This window comes from Scyliorhinus canicula, chromosome 15 (genome assembly GCF_902713615.1).
Source record: "Scyliorhinus canicula chromosome 15, sScyCan1.1, whole genome shotgun sequence".
Classification (NCBI taxonomy): Eukaryota; Metazoa; Chordata; class Chondrichthyes; order Carcharhiniformes; family Scyliorhinidae; genus Scyliorhinus; species Scyliorhinus canicula.
The window spans coordinates 76,348,623-76,364,500 of record NC_052160.1 but is presented as its reverse complement, the minus strand read 5'-3'; the positions used below and the strand labels follow the sequence as shown (position 1 = coordinate 76,364,500).

General features: G+C 46.0%; 1 protein-coding gene across 3 annotated transcripts in view; it reads right to left on the bottom strand.

Moving 5' to 3' along the window:
- Positions 1–15,878, bottom strand: part of flr (fleer) — a 331,879-nt gene that overhangs the window by 252,392 nt on the left and 63,609 nt on the right. For all 3 annotated transcript variants that reach the window (XR_005463422.1, XM_038819902.1, XM_038819903.1), the window contains exon 7: positions 4,509–4,637. Coding sequence is in view for 2 of the 3 variants with exons in the window: in XM_038819902.1 (XP_038675830.1) it covers positions 4,509–4,637 (129 nt within the window). In the remaining variant the exon portion in view is untranslated. The remainder of the gene's footprint in view (positions 1–4,508; positions 4,638–15,878) is intronic.

Genomic DNA, 15,878 nt, shown 5'->3' with positions numbered 1-15,878 from the left:
GCCCAGATGGCATCGGGGATGTAAATGTACCACCCTGCCCAGAGCCCGAGCACCTTGGGGCCCCCAATTGCCTGGGAGACCTGAATCATAGTATTTACAGTGCAGAAGGAGGCCATTCGGCCCATCGAGTCTGCACCGGCTCTTGGAAAGAGTACCCTACCCAAGGTCCACACCTCCACCCTAGCCCCATAACCCAGTAACCCCACCCAACTTTGGACACAAAGAGCAATTTAGCATAGCCAATCCACCTAGCCTGCACATCTTTGGACTGTGGGAGGAAACCGGAGCACCCGGAGGAAACCCACATATACACGGGGAGAAAGTGCAAACTCCGCACAGACAGTGACCCAACCCGGGAATTGAACCTGGGACCCTGGAGCTGGGAAGCAACTGCGCTAACCACTGTACTACCATGCTGCCCGGTAGTGGAGAAGGTTAAGGGGGTATCAAGAGTAATACACTTCGCACTTGACATTGGCAGGGAGGGTGCAGGTGGTAAAAATGAATGTACTGCCAAAAGTCCTGTTTGTCTTTCAGACCATCCAGATCGCTCTCCTCAAGGCCTTCCTCCGGAAGGTGGAGGCACTGATCTCAGAGTTTATATGGGTGGGGAAGGTACCGAGGGAGAAGAGGGCTCTGTTGCAGAATTGAGACAGATAGGAGTGTTGGTGCTCTCGAACCTGATGTACTATTACTGGGCTGCGAATGTGGAGAAAGTGAGGGGGGGGGGGTGGAGTTGATCAGGTTCGAGAAGTCCTGTAGGGGGTCTAGTCTGAGGGCCATGTAACACCTCATTGCTGTTAGCCCCGGAGAGGTATACGAGGAGTCAGGTGGTGCATTCGATGATTAGGATATGGAACCAGTTGAGGAGGCATTTCAAGTTGGATAAAGGGTCGGTGTTGACGCCACTGTGTGGGAACCAAAGGTTTAAGCCAGTGGGTGGGCAGGGAGATGGGGGGGGGGGGGGAAGAAAGAGAGAGAGAGAGAGAGAGAGAGAGAGAGAGAGAGAGAGAGAGAGAGAGAGAGAGAGAGAGAGAGAGAGAGAGAGAGAGAGAGAGAGAGAGAGAGAGAAAGAGAGTTGAAAGAGAGAGAGAGAGAAAGAGAGAGAGAAAGAAAGAGAGAAAGAAAGAGAAAGAGAGAGAGAGAGAGAGAGATTGGTGATATAAGGGGTGGTTGGGGGAGCAGGGTGAGGCACGGGTGTTGAGGATAAAGCATAAGTGGGGGAAGTTGGGGAGGGAATTGGTTGGAGACTGGAGTGAGGTGAACTCATCCTCCTCCTGCACGAGGATGAGCTTGATTCAGTTTAAGGTGTTTCACAGGATACACATGACTGGGGCAAGGATGAATGGGTTGACTGATGCGTGTGAAAAGTGTGGGCGGCGGCTGGTGAATTATGCTCACAAGTTTTGGGGCTGTGAGAAGTCCAACAGCTTTTGGGAGGCTGTGTTTGGGACGTTAGCCACAGAAAGTTGGTTTAGAGGTGCAACAGGTGATCAAGGCGGCGAATGGAATTTTGTCCTTCATTGCTAGAAGGATGGAGTTTAAGACTAGGGAGGTTATGCTGCAATTGTATAAGGTTTTAGTGAGGCCACACCTGGAGTATTGTGTTCTGGCACTGGAGGGTGTGCAGAGGAGATTCACTAGGTTAATCCCAGAGTTGAAGGGGTTGGATTAAGAGGAGAGGTTGAGTAGACTGGGATTGTACTCTTTGGAATTTAGAAGGATGAGGGGCGATCTTATAGAAACATATAAAATTATGAAGGGAATAGATAGGATAGATGCACGCCGGTTGTTTCCACTGGTGGATGAAAGCAGAACTAGGGGGCATAGCCTCAAAATAAGGAGAAGTAGATTTAGGACTGAGTTTAGGAGGAACTTCTTCACCCAAAGGGTTGTAAATCTATGGAATTCCTTGCCCAGTGAAGCAGTTGAGGCTCATTCATTAAATGTTTTTAAGGTAAAGATAGATAGTTTTTTGAAGAATAAAGGGATTAAGGGTTATGGTGTTCGGGCCGGAAAGTGGAGCTGAGTCCACAAAAGATCAGCCATGATCTCATTGAATGGTGGAGCAGGCTCGAGGGGCCAGATGGTCTACTCCTGCTCCTAATTCCTATGTTCTTATCCAGGATAGTGGGGTGGAGGTCAGGCCGGATCCTATGGTGGTGATCTTTGGGGTCTCAGAAGAGCTGCAGGAGGGCAAGGGAGCCAATTTAGTGGCCTTCACCTCTGATTGCCCGAAGGATTCTGTTGAATTTGAGTTGACATACCGCTGGGGTGGCAGCCTGGCTGGGGCACTTCTATGACTTTCTCCAGCTGAGTAGTTTGCATCGGTATTCACAAAGCAGAGGGACACATTGATTGGTGGTGTCTCAGAGGGATGTGTAAACACTTTAGAACAGGTCATTATTAAGAGGGAGGAAGTGTTAGGTGTGTTAAAAAGCATTAAGGTAGACAAACACCCAGAGCAGATGGCATCTAGCCCAGATTACTGAGGGATACAAGAGATGAAATTGCTGGGCCTCGGACAGAAATCTTTGTGTCCTCATTGTCCACAGGTGAGATCCCAGAGGATTGGAGGAGAGCCAATGTTGTACCATTATTTAAGAAGGGTTGCAAGGATAAGCTGGGTAATTTATAGGCCAGTGAGCTTGACGTCAGTGATAGTGAAATTGTTGTCAAATATTCTCAGAGAATGAACTCATTAATGACAGACAGCATGGTTTTGTATGAGGGAGGTCATGTCTCACTAATTTAATTGATTTTTTGAGGCGGTGACAAAAATGATTGAGGAGGGAAGGGCTGTGGATGTTGTCTACATGGACTTTAGTAAAGCATTTGATAAGGTCCCTCATGGCAGGCTGGTGCAAAAGATTATATAACATGAGGTCAGGGGTGAACTAGCTGGATGGATCCCAAACTGGCCTGGCCATAGAAGACAGAGGGTAGCAGAGGGTGTTTTTCCGAATGGAGGTCTGTAACTAGTGGTGTTCTGCAGGGATCAGTACTGGGACCTCAGTTCTTTGTAATATATGTAAATGACTTGGAAGAAAATGTAATGGGTCTGATTCCCAAGTTTGCGGATGATACTAAGATTGCAGGAGTTGCGGATAGTGATGAAGGTTGTCATAGAATACAACTGGATATAGATAGGCTGCCAAATTGGGCAGAGAAATGAGATGAAATTTAACCCGGACAAATGCGAGGTGATGCATTTTGGTAGATCCAATTCAGATGAGAGCTAACAAATAAATGGCAGAACCATCAGGAGCATAGATAGACAGAGATCTAGGCGTGCAGGTCCACAGATCCTTAAAAGTGGCAGCGCAGGTGGAAATGGTGATAAAGAAAGCATATGGCATGCCTGCCTTCATACGATGGGATATAGAGTATAAAAGCTCAAAAATTATGTTACAATTATAGAACATTGGTTAGGCCACATTTGGAATACTGTGTCTAATTCTGGTCACCGCACTACCAGATGGACGCGGAGGCTTTGGAAAGAGAGGGGGGGGGGGGGGGGGGGGGGGGGGGGGAGGGGGGGAGGGGGAGATAGGGGGGAGGAGAGGAGGGGGGGAGGGGGAGAGGGAGGAGAGGAGGGGGGGAGGGGGAGAGGGGGGGGGGGGGAGGGGGGAGGGGACGGGGGGAGGGGGGGAGGGGGGGAGGGGGAGGGTGAGGGGGGGAGGGGGGAGGGGGGAGGGGGAGGGGGGAGGGGAGGGGGGGAGGGGGGGGAGGGGAGGGGAGGGGAGGGAGGGGGGGGAGGGGGGAGGGGGGGAGGGGGGAAGGGGGGGAGGGGGGGAGGGGGGAGGGGGGGGAGGGGGGGAGGGGGGAGGGGGATGGGGGAGGGGCGGGGGAGAGGGGGGGAGGAGGGGGGAGGAGAGGGGGGGGAGGGGGGGAGGGGGGCGGAGGAGGGGGGAGGAGAGGGGGGGGGTGAGGGGGAGGGGGGGAGGGGGGGGAGGGGGGGAGGGGGAGGGGAGGGGGGGTTATTGGGTTACGGGTATAGGGTGGATATGTGGGTTTGAGTAGGGTGATCATGGCTCGGCACAACATTGAGGGCCGAAGGGCCTGTTCTGTGCTGTACTGTTCTATGTTCTATGTTCTAGGTGAGATTGAATAAACTGAGATTGTTCTCCCTAGAGAGACGGAGGCCGAGGGGCAACCTGATAGAAGTTTATAAAATTATTAGGGGTATCAATAGGGTGAACAGTTGGAGGCTTTTTCCCAGGGTGGAAATGACGATTACAAGGGGGCACAAGTTCAAGGTGAGGAGGGAAAGGTTCAGTGGAGATGTGCAGGGTCCCAGCACCTATCCCCAGCTGATTTCTATCCATCTCAAAACACCACCCCTAATCCCATGATCTCTAATTTTGATCTCGCCCTTGATATTAATTTAGTGTCACATTTTTCCATTTAATCTGTAAATGTTTTGAAACTCAAGTATTTAACCTCCTCAATAAGTACATGTCACAAGCTACAAAACAGTTTTAATTATTTTACTCTTGTATACTTACGGTTCTTCAATTGATATTCAATGGCTGCTTTAAGATTAAAAGCTTCAATCAATGCAGTTTCATGAAGCACTAATGTGTTTCCAACACTTCTCACGTCAATCCCTTCAGTTGTCATGCCAACACTGAGCTCTGAAAAAGAACAATTGATAACAAAAGCTCATGCAACAATTAGCAAGAGATTTTATTTTAAGATTACCATATGTAATATATTTGGGAAAATTGCTTCCAAGTGAATGGGAAAATTGTAGTCAAGGCTTAAAGGCTACATTCTGGTAGGAAGATTGAGGAGGTCCCATACTATATGGAAGATAAGAGTCTTAAAAAGTAGAAAATTAGAGGCCTTGGAGTAGATAACACAAATAACTAAAATTGTGATGCAGTTTAATGAGACAATTGCTCAACCAAAAAAATGGAGTTAATTTCTAGAGGGATTGAATTGAAAAGTAGAGACTTTATGTTAAACTTGTAAAGAACTTTGATCAGACCACACTTTGGGAACTGTGCTAATTTCTGGTCTCCATGTTATAAAAAGTATATGGAGACACTGCAGAACGTGCAAAAGAAAAGAAAAGATTTACTAGGATGATGCTTGAACTGAAAAGTTGTACCTACCAGGAAACATTGAACTGTCTGGGACATTTTTTTAAGTAAGGATGAGTTGATTGGGATCTTGAAGGTTATAAAAGAATTTGATCGGCAGACTGAGAGAAGACGTCTCAACGGGATGAGGTCCTACAATCAGAATTTAGGGAGTTAGGAGATAAGTTAAAAAGTAGGACCTCAAAAGATAGTAATCTCAGGATTGCTACCAGTGCCACGAAACAGTCAGAATAGAAATTTAAGAATAGTCAAAATGAATACGTGGCTTGAGAGATGGTGCAGGAGAGAGGGGTTCAGATATTTGGGACATTGGAACCGGTTCTAGGGGCGGTGGGACCATTACAACTCGGATGGTCTACACCTGGGCAGAACTGGAACCAATGTCCTAGGGGGTGCTTTTGCTAAAACTGTTGGGGAGGTTTTAAACTCATGTGGCAGGGGGATGGGAACCAGATTAGGAAGTTAGAGGTCAGTAAAGAAGCAGCAACTAAAGCCAGTAAGGTACTGGATAATAAACTCAATGTGACTAAGGGGAAGAGTAGACAGGGAAGAGATGATGATCGCAAAGGGACAGGTGGTCTGAGGTGCATTTGTTTTAATGCGAGAAGTGTAGCAGGTACAGCAGATGAATTTAGGGCTTGGATTAGTACCTGGGAATATGATGTTATTGGTATTATTGAGACTTGGTTGAGGGATGGGCAAGACTGGCAACAAAATATCCCAGGGTATAGATGCTTCAGGAGGGATAGAGAGGGAGGTAAAAGGGGTGGAGGAGTTGCATTACTGGTCAAAGATGGTATCACAGCTGTGATTAAGGAGGGCACGATGGAGGATTCGAGCACTGAGGCAATATGGATGTAGAAGTGGATTTCATTTGGAACTTCGCTGATAGGGTTAATATAACAGTTCTGAAAAGCTCTGTGAAAGAGATGTCAACAGGTCAAGGGATGAAATAAAGGGAGTGTGTTCTGACCGGCATCTGTGAAAGCAAAGATGTCAGAAGGTTATGGGATGGAATATAGGGAGTGTGGCTTTGGTACTATTTAATGTTCTGACCCGCATCTGTGAAAGCAGAGAGGTCAAAAAGTCAAAGAATGGAATGAATGGGAAACGTTACTTTATTGCAGAGATAACGTAATTAAACTCGTTTGACCAGTTGGAACAAATAAACATTGAAATGTAAAAGGAAGGGCCTTGGAATGAGATAAGCCAGATGGCCATGGGATACAAAAACCTTTGTATTAATATTGATAGTGACTTGTGCTAATGATTATGTCAAAAATAACCTCCCGACCTCGAAGAATAATTCCATATATGTACATGTTCTGGATCCTTGCCAAATCATAGGTGTATCTAGGAATTTAAGGGGACCACCCCTAAGCTGTAAGATGTATAAAAATACCGTCCTTATTCTGGGATTTTGGCACTTCTCGAAGGTGGTTACCCGACTGCTTAGAGATTTGTCCCGGCCGTAAATAAACGAATATTCGTTACTGACGTGTTCGAGTGTTTTACTTCTGGACTGACGATCAGATACGTGAAAGCGCAATTCACATTTGGTGGCCCGTACGGGGATCTCCAGAGGGGTCTGCGCAACTAACCGGCGTAATCGACTGAGCTCGTTCAAAGTAGAGGACGAATTTGGCCCCCAACGTGAGTAAAAATTTGTTTTCCACCTTGGTATTCGCCTACTACTAGTTTGATCGTTGCTCAGCCTTGCCGTTGGTTTGTCGAGAAGCCTCTGCGAGATCCAGGTCAGTCCAGCGAACCCGTTTTAAAGAGGGTAAGTGAGTGAACCCTGTGGTTATCGTCTCTAGGGGCAGCCTGGGACTGCCGCCGTGATTCCAGGCAGCGTTCGCTGGAGTTACGGGCGGGGTTGCCAGGACTGCTAGGGGCAGCCTGAGGAGCCGCCGTGACTCCAGGCAGCATTCGCTGGAGTTACGGGCGGGGTTGCCAGGACTGCTAGGGGCAGCCTGAGGAGCCGCCGTGATTCCAGGCAGCGTTCGCTGGAGTTACGGGCGGGGTTCTCAGGATTGCTAGGGGACGGTTAACGGGCTGTGGGCTCCGGACGGGACTGCCGCCGTGATTCCAGGCAGCGTTCTCTGGAAGTTACGGGCGGGGTTCTCGGAGCCTATCCCCCGGTATAACCCATACCTTCACCGAAGAATTTTACCTACTTACCCCTTAATAGCATTGGTGTCCTGGGTCCTGTGTTATTAAGGAAGTGAAGTAAGCTAATAACCACTTAAAATCTGGTCTTCTTGAGTTGTATTAGCTGTTTAAACTCGGCTGCTTTCCTTGTCTTTCTCCAGCAGGCTGCGTCTCTCTCTCTCTCTCTCTCTCTCTCTCTCCTGTTGCAGAGTGCTGCTGCTTCTGCTCCCTGGGTTTATATTCTCTTTCGAAGAGTTATTAAGTTTTAACGACTGTATTGTATATGGGCTTGTTTCACTTTGATAGTTTAAAAGTATCTTTGATGTAAACATCTTACTACAACTCGTTATTCATTTCAGGCATATCGTCTCCTCTCAGATTTGATTTAAAAAATGCTTTTGTTTCAATAGTTAACTTTTATTTCTGTGATTTCAAATCGTTTAATTTTCCAATTGTCCCCAGTTCATAACTTTGCCTTTGATTTTGACTTAAATGTTGTTTCTCGTAGCCAGGTCATCTCCAATTTTCTTTTAATTAACTTGATGTTCGTAGAATTTTACCCCTTAAATTGACACTAAATTCGACTGAGCATCTTCCATTCTTTCCAGCTGTTTACTAAGAGAGTTTATTTCAATTAAGGTGTGAAACTTTGCCTTTAGCTGTATGCTAAAATTTAACTTGGTTGTGACTTGAAAGACTTGCCTGTTTTAAACATTCGTCCCTTAATGCAATTGAAACTCTCATCCATGCTTTTTCAGATGCTTTCTGAGATAGTTACATTCCATGAAGGTGTGAGCCATTGTTTTAGCTTACCACATGAAGCCTGTGTGTCTGCTGAGACCTGCTTGTGAGCAAGAATCTGCATTTTATAACCCTGCTCTTTGCAGCTGCTATTAACCTTTTGTGGGATCTTTCCCTGTACTCTCTTAAACCAGATATTGCCAGACTTTCATGATTCAAATGACACATTTTTCTGTATTATCAAGAACCCACCGCAAAGAAATTAATTGCCTTGTGGAGGGAATACTGTCAGTTAATGAAAGATGCATCTATACTGGCTAGCTGGCAGGCAAATGCCTCAAAATTGGGTATTGGCCTCACCAAAGGGGGAATTGTTAAAACAGTAGAGGTCTTAAAAAGGGAATGTAAAGAATATAAGAAACGTAAGAATGCTAATCCTACCCCGGCGCCGGTCAGCAATGCGAAGCAAGGTTGGGAGGAGGGGGACGATGGGGATGAGGAACATCTGTTCAATTGCGGGGGACGTCAGAAGCCCCCACAGCCTCCACAGCCTCCACAGCCCCCACAGCCACCTCCGCCACCGCCCCTGGAATGTGATCAGTATTATGAGTAACTCAGTATGTTCAGAACTACATTGGTCTCAGAATAAACAGATAAAGAATTTGTGCTGGGCAGTTTCGAAACTGCTGCGTTGAAATTGACACTGCATGGCTCCGCAGGGTCCTAGTGCCCGCTGATCACAAACAGTCACTAGCAGAACCGCCTCAAGGAGGCACTCCTCCAGGCCCCTGCCCTTGGTCGACCCTTATATGATCGCCCTTTTCAGCTCTATTGCACAGTCCTTGCCGACTGCACCACAGCTGTCCTGACCCAACGCCACGGCGACCGCTGTCGCCCGGTTGCATACTATTCCTCTAAACTCGATCCGGTAGCCCTTGGCTATCCTATCTGTACCCAAATTCTTGCCGCTATCTACAACAGCCTGCAATCGGCTGCTCATATTACCCTCCAACAAGATATCACTGTCTATAGTTCCCATTCTGTTACGGCCTTTTTGGGACAGCTACTGACTCAGCATCTCACGATGGCTCGTCAGAACAAATATGAGATTGCTCTCCTTAATAACCCGAAAGTCCAGTTTGCCCACTGCACCACTATCAACCCTGCTGACTTTTTGACGCATCCTCCCACAGACATGCTCGACCCAACTCATGACTGTCTGCAACTGTTGCAAGAAGTCTCCTCGGTTCGCGACGACCTCTCCGATATACCCCTCCCGAGTGCAGATTGTTCCTTTTTCACCGATGGAAGTTCTTCCGTCGGCGAAAGGGGGGATAGACAATCTGACTATGCAATCATCGATCAAGACGGTGATGGAAAAACAGAGGATTTCTAACCTCCGCTGGTACACCCATCTCACACCAGCAGTTAGTAACCCAGTTATTGCAGGCCCTTATGCTCCCAGACAAGATAGCGGTGATAAAATGCGCAGCGCATACAAAAGGCACAGGACTGGTGGAAACGGGCAACAGGAGAGCGGACGAGAAAGCAAAAGAAATTTCTAAATCTGGCAAACTAATGGTGCCTAGAATGATGAGGCAGACTAAAACCCCCCCGGAAAAGTCTCCCTCTGAAAAACCTATGCCAACCATTGCTGACATAATCCAAATGCAGGAGGACGCTCCTGCAACTGCTGTAAATATGTGGAAAAACTTAGGATGTATATATGATATCGAAAATAAGCTGTGGGTCACCCCGGTAGGACAAACATGTATGACCGATGCATTAGCAGCCTGGGTGACCGAATGTGTACACTTTGCAACTCACTGTGGAGCTCGTGCCACAGGGGACATATTGTTAAAAAGCTGGTGGCACCCACGACTGCAAGAAATGGCCCAACAAATTAGCAGTCGGTGCCTAATCTGTCAACAGCACAACCCCGGTAAGGCCGTCCCCTGTGATCCTGGCACAACCCCCTTACCTGAGGGTCCATTTGAGACCCTACAAATGGATTACATTGAGTTGGAAAGATGTCAATGCTATAAATATGTGTTAGTCATTGTGGACACTTTTAGCAAATGGATCGAGGCCTACCCGACTACGGATAACAAGGCCTCGACAGTAGTTAAGGTGTTAATGCGAGAAATTGTTCCGCGATTTGGAATTCCAGCCCGGCTGAGCTCTGACAATGGTCCCCACTTCATAGGTCAAATCAATAAGGAATTCTGTGCTCAGCTAGGAATAAAGCAACAGTTTCATTGTGCCTACAGACCACAAGCCGCTGGAGTGGTGGAAAGGGCTAATCAGACTCTAAAGACTAAACTCGCTAAACTGCAAGCAGACACTGGGGCCACTTGGCTCAAACTCCTGCCTTTAGCACTCTTCCAGCTACGTGCCACCCCCGCAGGAAAAACTAGCCTAAACCCAGCGGAAATACTATATGGCAGACCCTTTCGAACGCCTTGGGACAGCAGTGTTCCACGGAATGTTCAATTCCATTACATGACTACCGAGATGGCTAATTATATATTAACACTAACTAGAATTTTGAAAGGATTACACTCCCGAGTTCGTGCCACCCAGGAAGAAGTCCCATCCATTACTCATGACGTCTCCATCAACCCTGGGGATTATGTCCTAATTCGAAATTGGACACGTAAAGATTTGGAACCTCGATGGGAGGGTCCCCTACAGGTTCTACTCACTACCCCCACTGCAGTAAAAGTGGAGGGCCGGAACGCATGGGTACATATGCACCATTGTAAGTTAATTAAGTATCCATGATGTTCTAAACTTTTCCTTTAAGTCCTAGGAACACGAGTACCAGGATGAGGCCCCTCGTCGCCGTCACAATACTCGCCACCCTGCTCTCTCTCGCTGCATCCGAAGGAAGGAGATGCCTGTACGGAAGCCGACACCCACCCATGTGCCGGGAAGGAACCCCACGATGTGGAACAACGACAGATCTCCGATGGATCACCACCGCTATCAAAACCTGCCCGACCACCGTTCCTCCCGACGACCAGAAGCGCCGATTCCTGATTACGTACATGGTTCTAATGTACGATCGCCGCACATGCAGGTGGAACCACCGGTGCATCGATAAGGACAGGGTACAAATTTTACCATCAAGGACTACTCACCCCTACTCGCCTTCCAGAAGGAAGCGGGCAACGCACCATGTAACGGCAAATTCATTTCTGTTTATGTCCTATGTCTATGCTAAGAAAGTGGGTGTCTCCTCTTGCTGGGTATGTACACAGGTCCCGACCCATGCCCATGGAGGCGTTCCCTTGATATCTGTTCCTTTCTCGATCGAACAGACGGCTGAATGGGTTATATTCCAGACAGTTCAGAGAATATCACGCGTCTGGTAACCCATATCAGAGATGGAGTACAGCGCTTGCGACTCGCCGGTCAGGCTGACTGGTGGAGCTGGATGTGGTCCAATTCTTGGGCCACTTACCTATTCCATGGGCTCATTATCTTCGTTACCATCTGTTTGTTGCTCTGTATCATAGCTACTGGTGTGAAATGCCTATGCAACCGTTTGGGTGCCACTGTATTACCACAGATGCTTCAGAGATCCGCCCTAGACGAAAAAGAAAAACTGGTTCCACCTACCCCTGACCTATATGAGGAAGTGGCATCCTGCCGGAGCCTAGTAGAGGAGGAGTACCTCCGCCTCGCTCTCATTTCCATCTAAAGTATCCTGAGTGTTATGTGATCAAGGAATGATCAAAGGGGGGAATGTAGAAGTGGATTTCATTTGGAACTTCGCTGATAGGGCTAATATAACAGTTCTGAAAAGCTCTGTGAAAGAGATGTCAACAGGTCAAGGGATGAAATAAAGGGAGTGTGTTCTGACCGGCATCTGTGAAAGCAAAGATGTCAGAAGGTTATGGGATGGAATATAGGGAGTGTGGCTTTGGTACTATTTAATGTTCTGACCCGCATCTGTGAAAGCAGAGAGGTCAAAAAGTCAAAGAATGGAATGAATGGGAAACGTTACTTTATTGCAGAGATAACGTAATTAAACTCGTTTGACCAGTTGGAACAAATAAACATTGAAATGTAAAAGGAAGGGCCTTGGAATGAGATAAGCCAGATGGCCATGGGATACAAAAACCTTTGTATTAATATTGATAGTGACTTGTGCTAATGATTATGTCAAAAATAACCTCCCGACCTCGAAGAATAATTCCATATATGTACATGTTCTGGATCCTTGCCAAATCATAGGTGTATCTAGGAATTTAAGGGGACCACCCCTAAGCTGTAAGATGTATAAAAATACCGTCCTTATTCTGGGATTTTGGCACTTCTCGAAGGTGGTTACCCGACTGCTTAGAGATTTGTCCCGGCCGTAAATAAACGAATATTCGTTACTGACGTGTTCGAGTGTTTTACTTCTGGACTGACGATCAGATATGTGAAAGCGCAATTCACATGGATAGAGCTAAGAAATAGGAAAGGTGCAGTAGCATTGTTGGGACTTTACTATAGGCCTCCCAAAAGCAAGCGTGAAGTAGAGGTACAAATATGTAGACAGATTATAGAACAATCTAGAAGCAATAGGGTGGTTGTGATGGGAGATTTTAACTTCCCCAACATTGGTGTTGAAGGCGTAGATGGAGCAGAATTTGTAAGGAGCATCCAGGAGAGTTTTTTTAGGGCAGTATGTAAATAGTCCAACTCGGGAAGGGGCCATACTGGACCTGGTATTGGGGAATGATCCCGGCCAGGTGGTTGACGTTTCAGTCGGCGATTACTAGATATGTTACTAGAATAATATGATGTTATTGGGAGGGCCGAAGGGCCTGTTCCCGTGCTGTAATTTTCTTTGTTCTTTGTGGGTGAGACAAGAAGTATGGCCCATAAATATAAGGTAGTTACTAATAAATCCAATAGAGTTTAAGGAGAGCCTTCTTTACTCAAAGGTAGAATGTGAAACTTGCCACCGCAAGGAATAATTAAGGCGAATAACATAAAAGCGTTTAAGGAGAAACAGGATAAATGCATGAAGAAGAATGGAACGGAAGGGAATGTTGATGGGATTAGATGAAAAAGGGTGTGAGGAAATTTAGAGTATAATCATCGACATTAGGCCAATCGCTTCCACAAGACATGAACAGGCTATGGATGTCAAAATCAAAACAATTAAAAATCCAATAACACAGAAGCAACAATTGTTTAAACAAGCTTTCTTCTAGTTTTTTTTATATAGACCCAATAAAGAGTCATAAAGCGGTTATTCCACAATAATACGAGTGGAAAATAAACATTCTTTTAAGGGCTTCCACCTGAAAATCCGATTGGAAATTAATTAATGAAAATTAATACTCAGTTGCAAGTCCATTCTACAAATTTATTGAAACCTTTCTCAATAACTATGCCCTCAATATGGGACTGTACAGAAATTTCAATATTGCATTTACAAATCCCAAGTCCAAATAATTTTAAATAAATGTTGCGTTAGGAAAACAAAAGTAGTTTTAAGGAATTTGTGTTAGAAATAAGATACAGTTTTAAGTGGGTGTAAGTGCCTGATAGGTTAAAACCTACAGTTAGATTCAAGCTGCACAAAGGTGTTTGTACGTGTGGGGGTTGGTTAAGCTTTAACTGTGCTTCTATTGTGCTTAGAGAGAGTTCTAACAATAAAAATAATAATCTTTATTGTCACAAGTAGGTTTACATTAACACTGCAATGAAGTTACTGTGAAAAGCCCCTAGTCGCCACATTCTGGCGCCTGTTCGGGTACACAGAGTGAGAATTCAGAATGTCCAAATTACGTAACAGCACGTCTTTCGGGACTTGTGGGAGGAAACCGGAGCACCCGGAGGACACCCACGCAGACACGGGGAGAACGTGCTTTGAGGTAATTTGGACATTCGCACAGACAGTGACCCAAGCTGGGAATCGAACTCGGGATCTTGGCGCTATAAAGCAACAGTGCGAACCACAGTGTTACCGTACTGCCCATCGTTACAGTGTGAAGAAAAAAATAAAAAGGCATAAGCACGTGGCCGTTGGTTAGTAACTGGAGGCCCATTTATGGTAAGAAGGCTCTCCGTTTTGAGTTTGAGCTGGATATATTTCAGTTGTAGACAGGAAGCCAGGAACCAGAAGAATGACTGGATAGGTTGGGAAATCCAAAGAGGCATGCTTCCCAAGGAATAAGTTACTGTCCAGAAAACCAGGGAACTGCGACAGAAGGAAAACCTTAAGACAACTAAAGATAAGAGAACAGAGACCAAGGTATTGTTCAGAAGAATTCAAGGAAAAGTAAACAAAGTGTTCTGAGTGAGGAGCTAGAGGAAATTAGTATTAGTAAAAAAATGGTTGTGGAGAAATTAATGGGATTGAAGGCGGATAAATTTCCAGGGCCTGATAATCTTCATCCCAGAGTACTTAAGGAAGTGGTCCTAGAAACAGTAAATATTGGCGGCCATTTTCCCAAATCCTTTGGAATGGTTCCTACAGATTGGAGGGCCGCTATTCAAAAAGGGAAGTAGAGAGAAAATAGGCAACTATAGACCGGTGAGCCTAACGTCGGTAGTGGAATCATAGAATTTACAGTGCTGGAGGAGGCCATTCGGCCCATCGAGTCTGCACGGCCTTTGGAAAGAACACCCCACTTAAGCCCATGCCTCCACCCTATCCCCGTAACCCAGTAACCTCACCTAACCTTTTTTGGACATTAAGGGAAATTTAGCATGGCCAATCCACCTAACATGCACATCTTTGGACTGTGGGAGCAAACCGGAGGACCCGGAGGAAACCCACGCTGACGCGGGGAGGATGTGCAGACACCACACAGACAGTGACCCAAGCTGGAATCGAACCTGGGACCCTGGAGCTATGAAGCATTTATGCTAACCACTGTGCTATCGTGCTACCCAATGTAGGAAAGTTGCAAGCACCCATAATCAAGGATTTCAAAGCACAGCATTTGATAAGCAGTGGTATAATCAGACAAAGTCAGCATGGATTTACTAGCGGGAAATCATACTTGAAAAACGTAATGGAACTCTTTGAAGATGTAACTAGCAGAGTTGACGAGGAAACCCGGTGGATGTGGTTTATGGAGACTTTCAGAAGGCTTTCGACAAGGTCAAACATAGCAGATTGTTATGGGCCACGGTTTAGAGAACCCCAAAGTGTATCATGGTGTTCACCTGACCTTTTAATAGATTGTGGTATGGGGAGCACACGGCCCACTCTACAGGTGTGGTACAGCAGAAATAGAAAAGTATTCTTTTAAAGCAAAACAATGTTTATTCTATGAACTCAAGTTAACCTTTTTAAAACATACAGTGAACATCTTAGCAACCATTAATTCAAATACAACCCCCAAAGGAAACAACACCAAGTAATCCTTAAACTACCCTTTTATCATCCATAAGACTTAAAAAAACCTTTAAACAGAAGCAGATCAGGTTAAAGTCACTACCGAGATCAGTTATTAGTTTTAAATCACCAAAGGATCAATTTACAGTCTTTAGATTACAGAGATAGAGGCTAATACCCCTTCTGGCTGTGACTGCAGCTATCCAGCTCAGAAAACAAAATTAAAACACACCCTGCAGCAAACAGCCTAAAACGAAAGTAAAAAAGCTGACAGACAGCCCAGCTCCACCCATTTCTTAAAGGTACATTTCTTAAACACCATTTCTTAAAGGTACTCTCACATGACAAGATTATAATGACAAAATCATAGAATCCCTACAGTGTGGAAGGAGGCCATTTGGCCCAACCAATCGACACTGACCCTCAAAAAGAGTACCCTACCTAGGCCGCCTCACCCAGCCTATCCCTGTAACTCAGTGACCCCCAGCTAACCTTGAGATACTAAGAATACTTTCAGCATAGCCAAT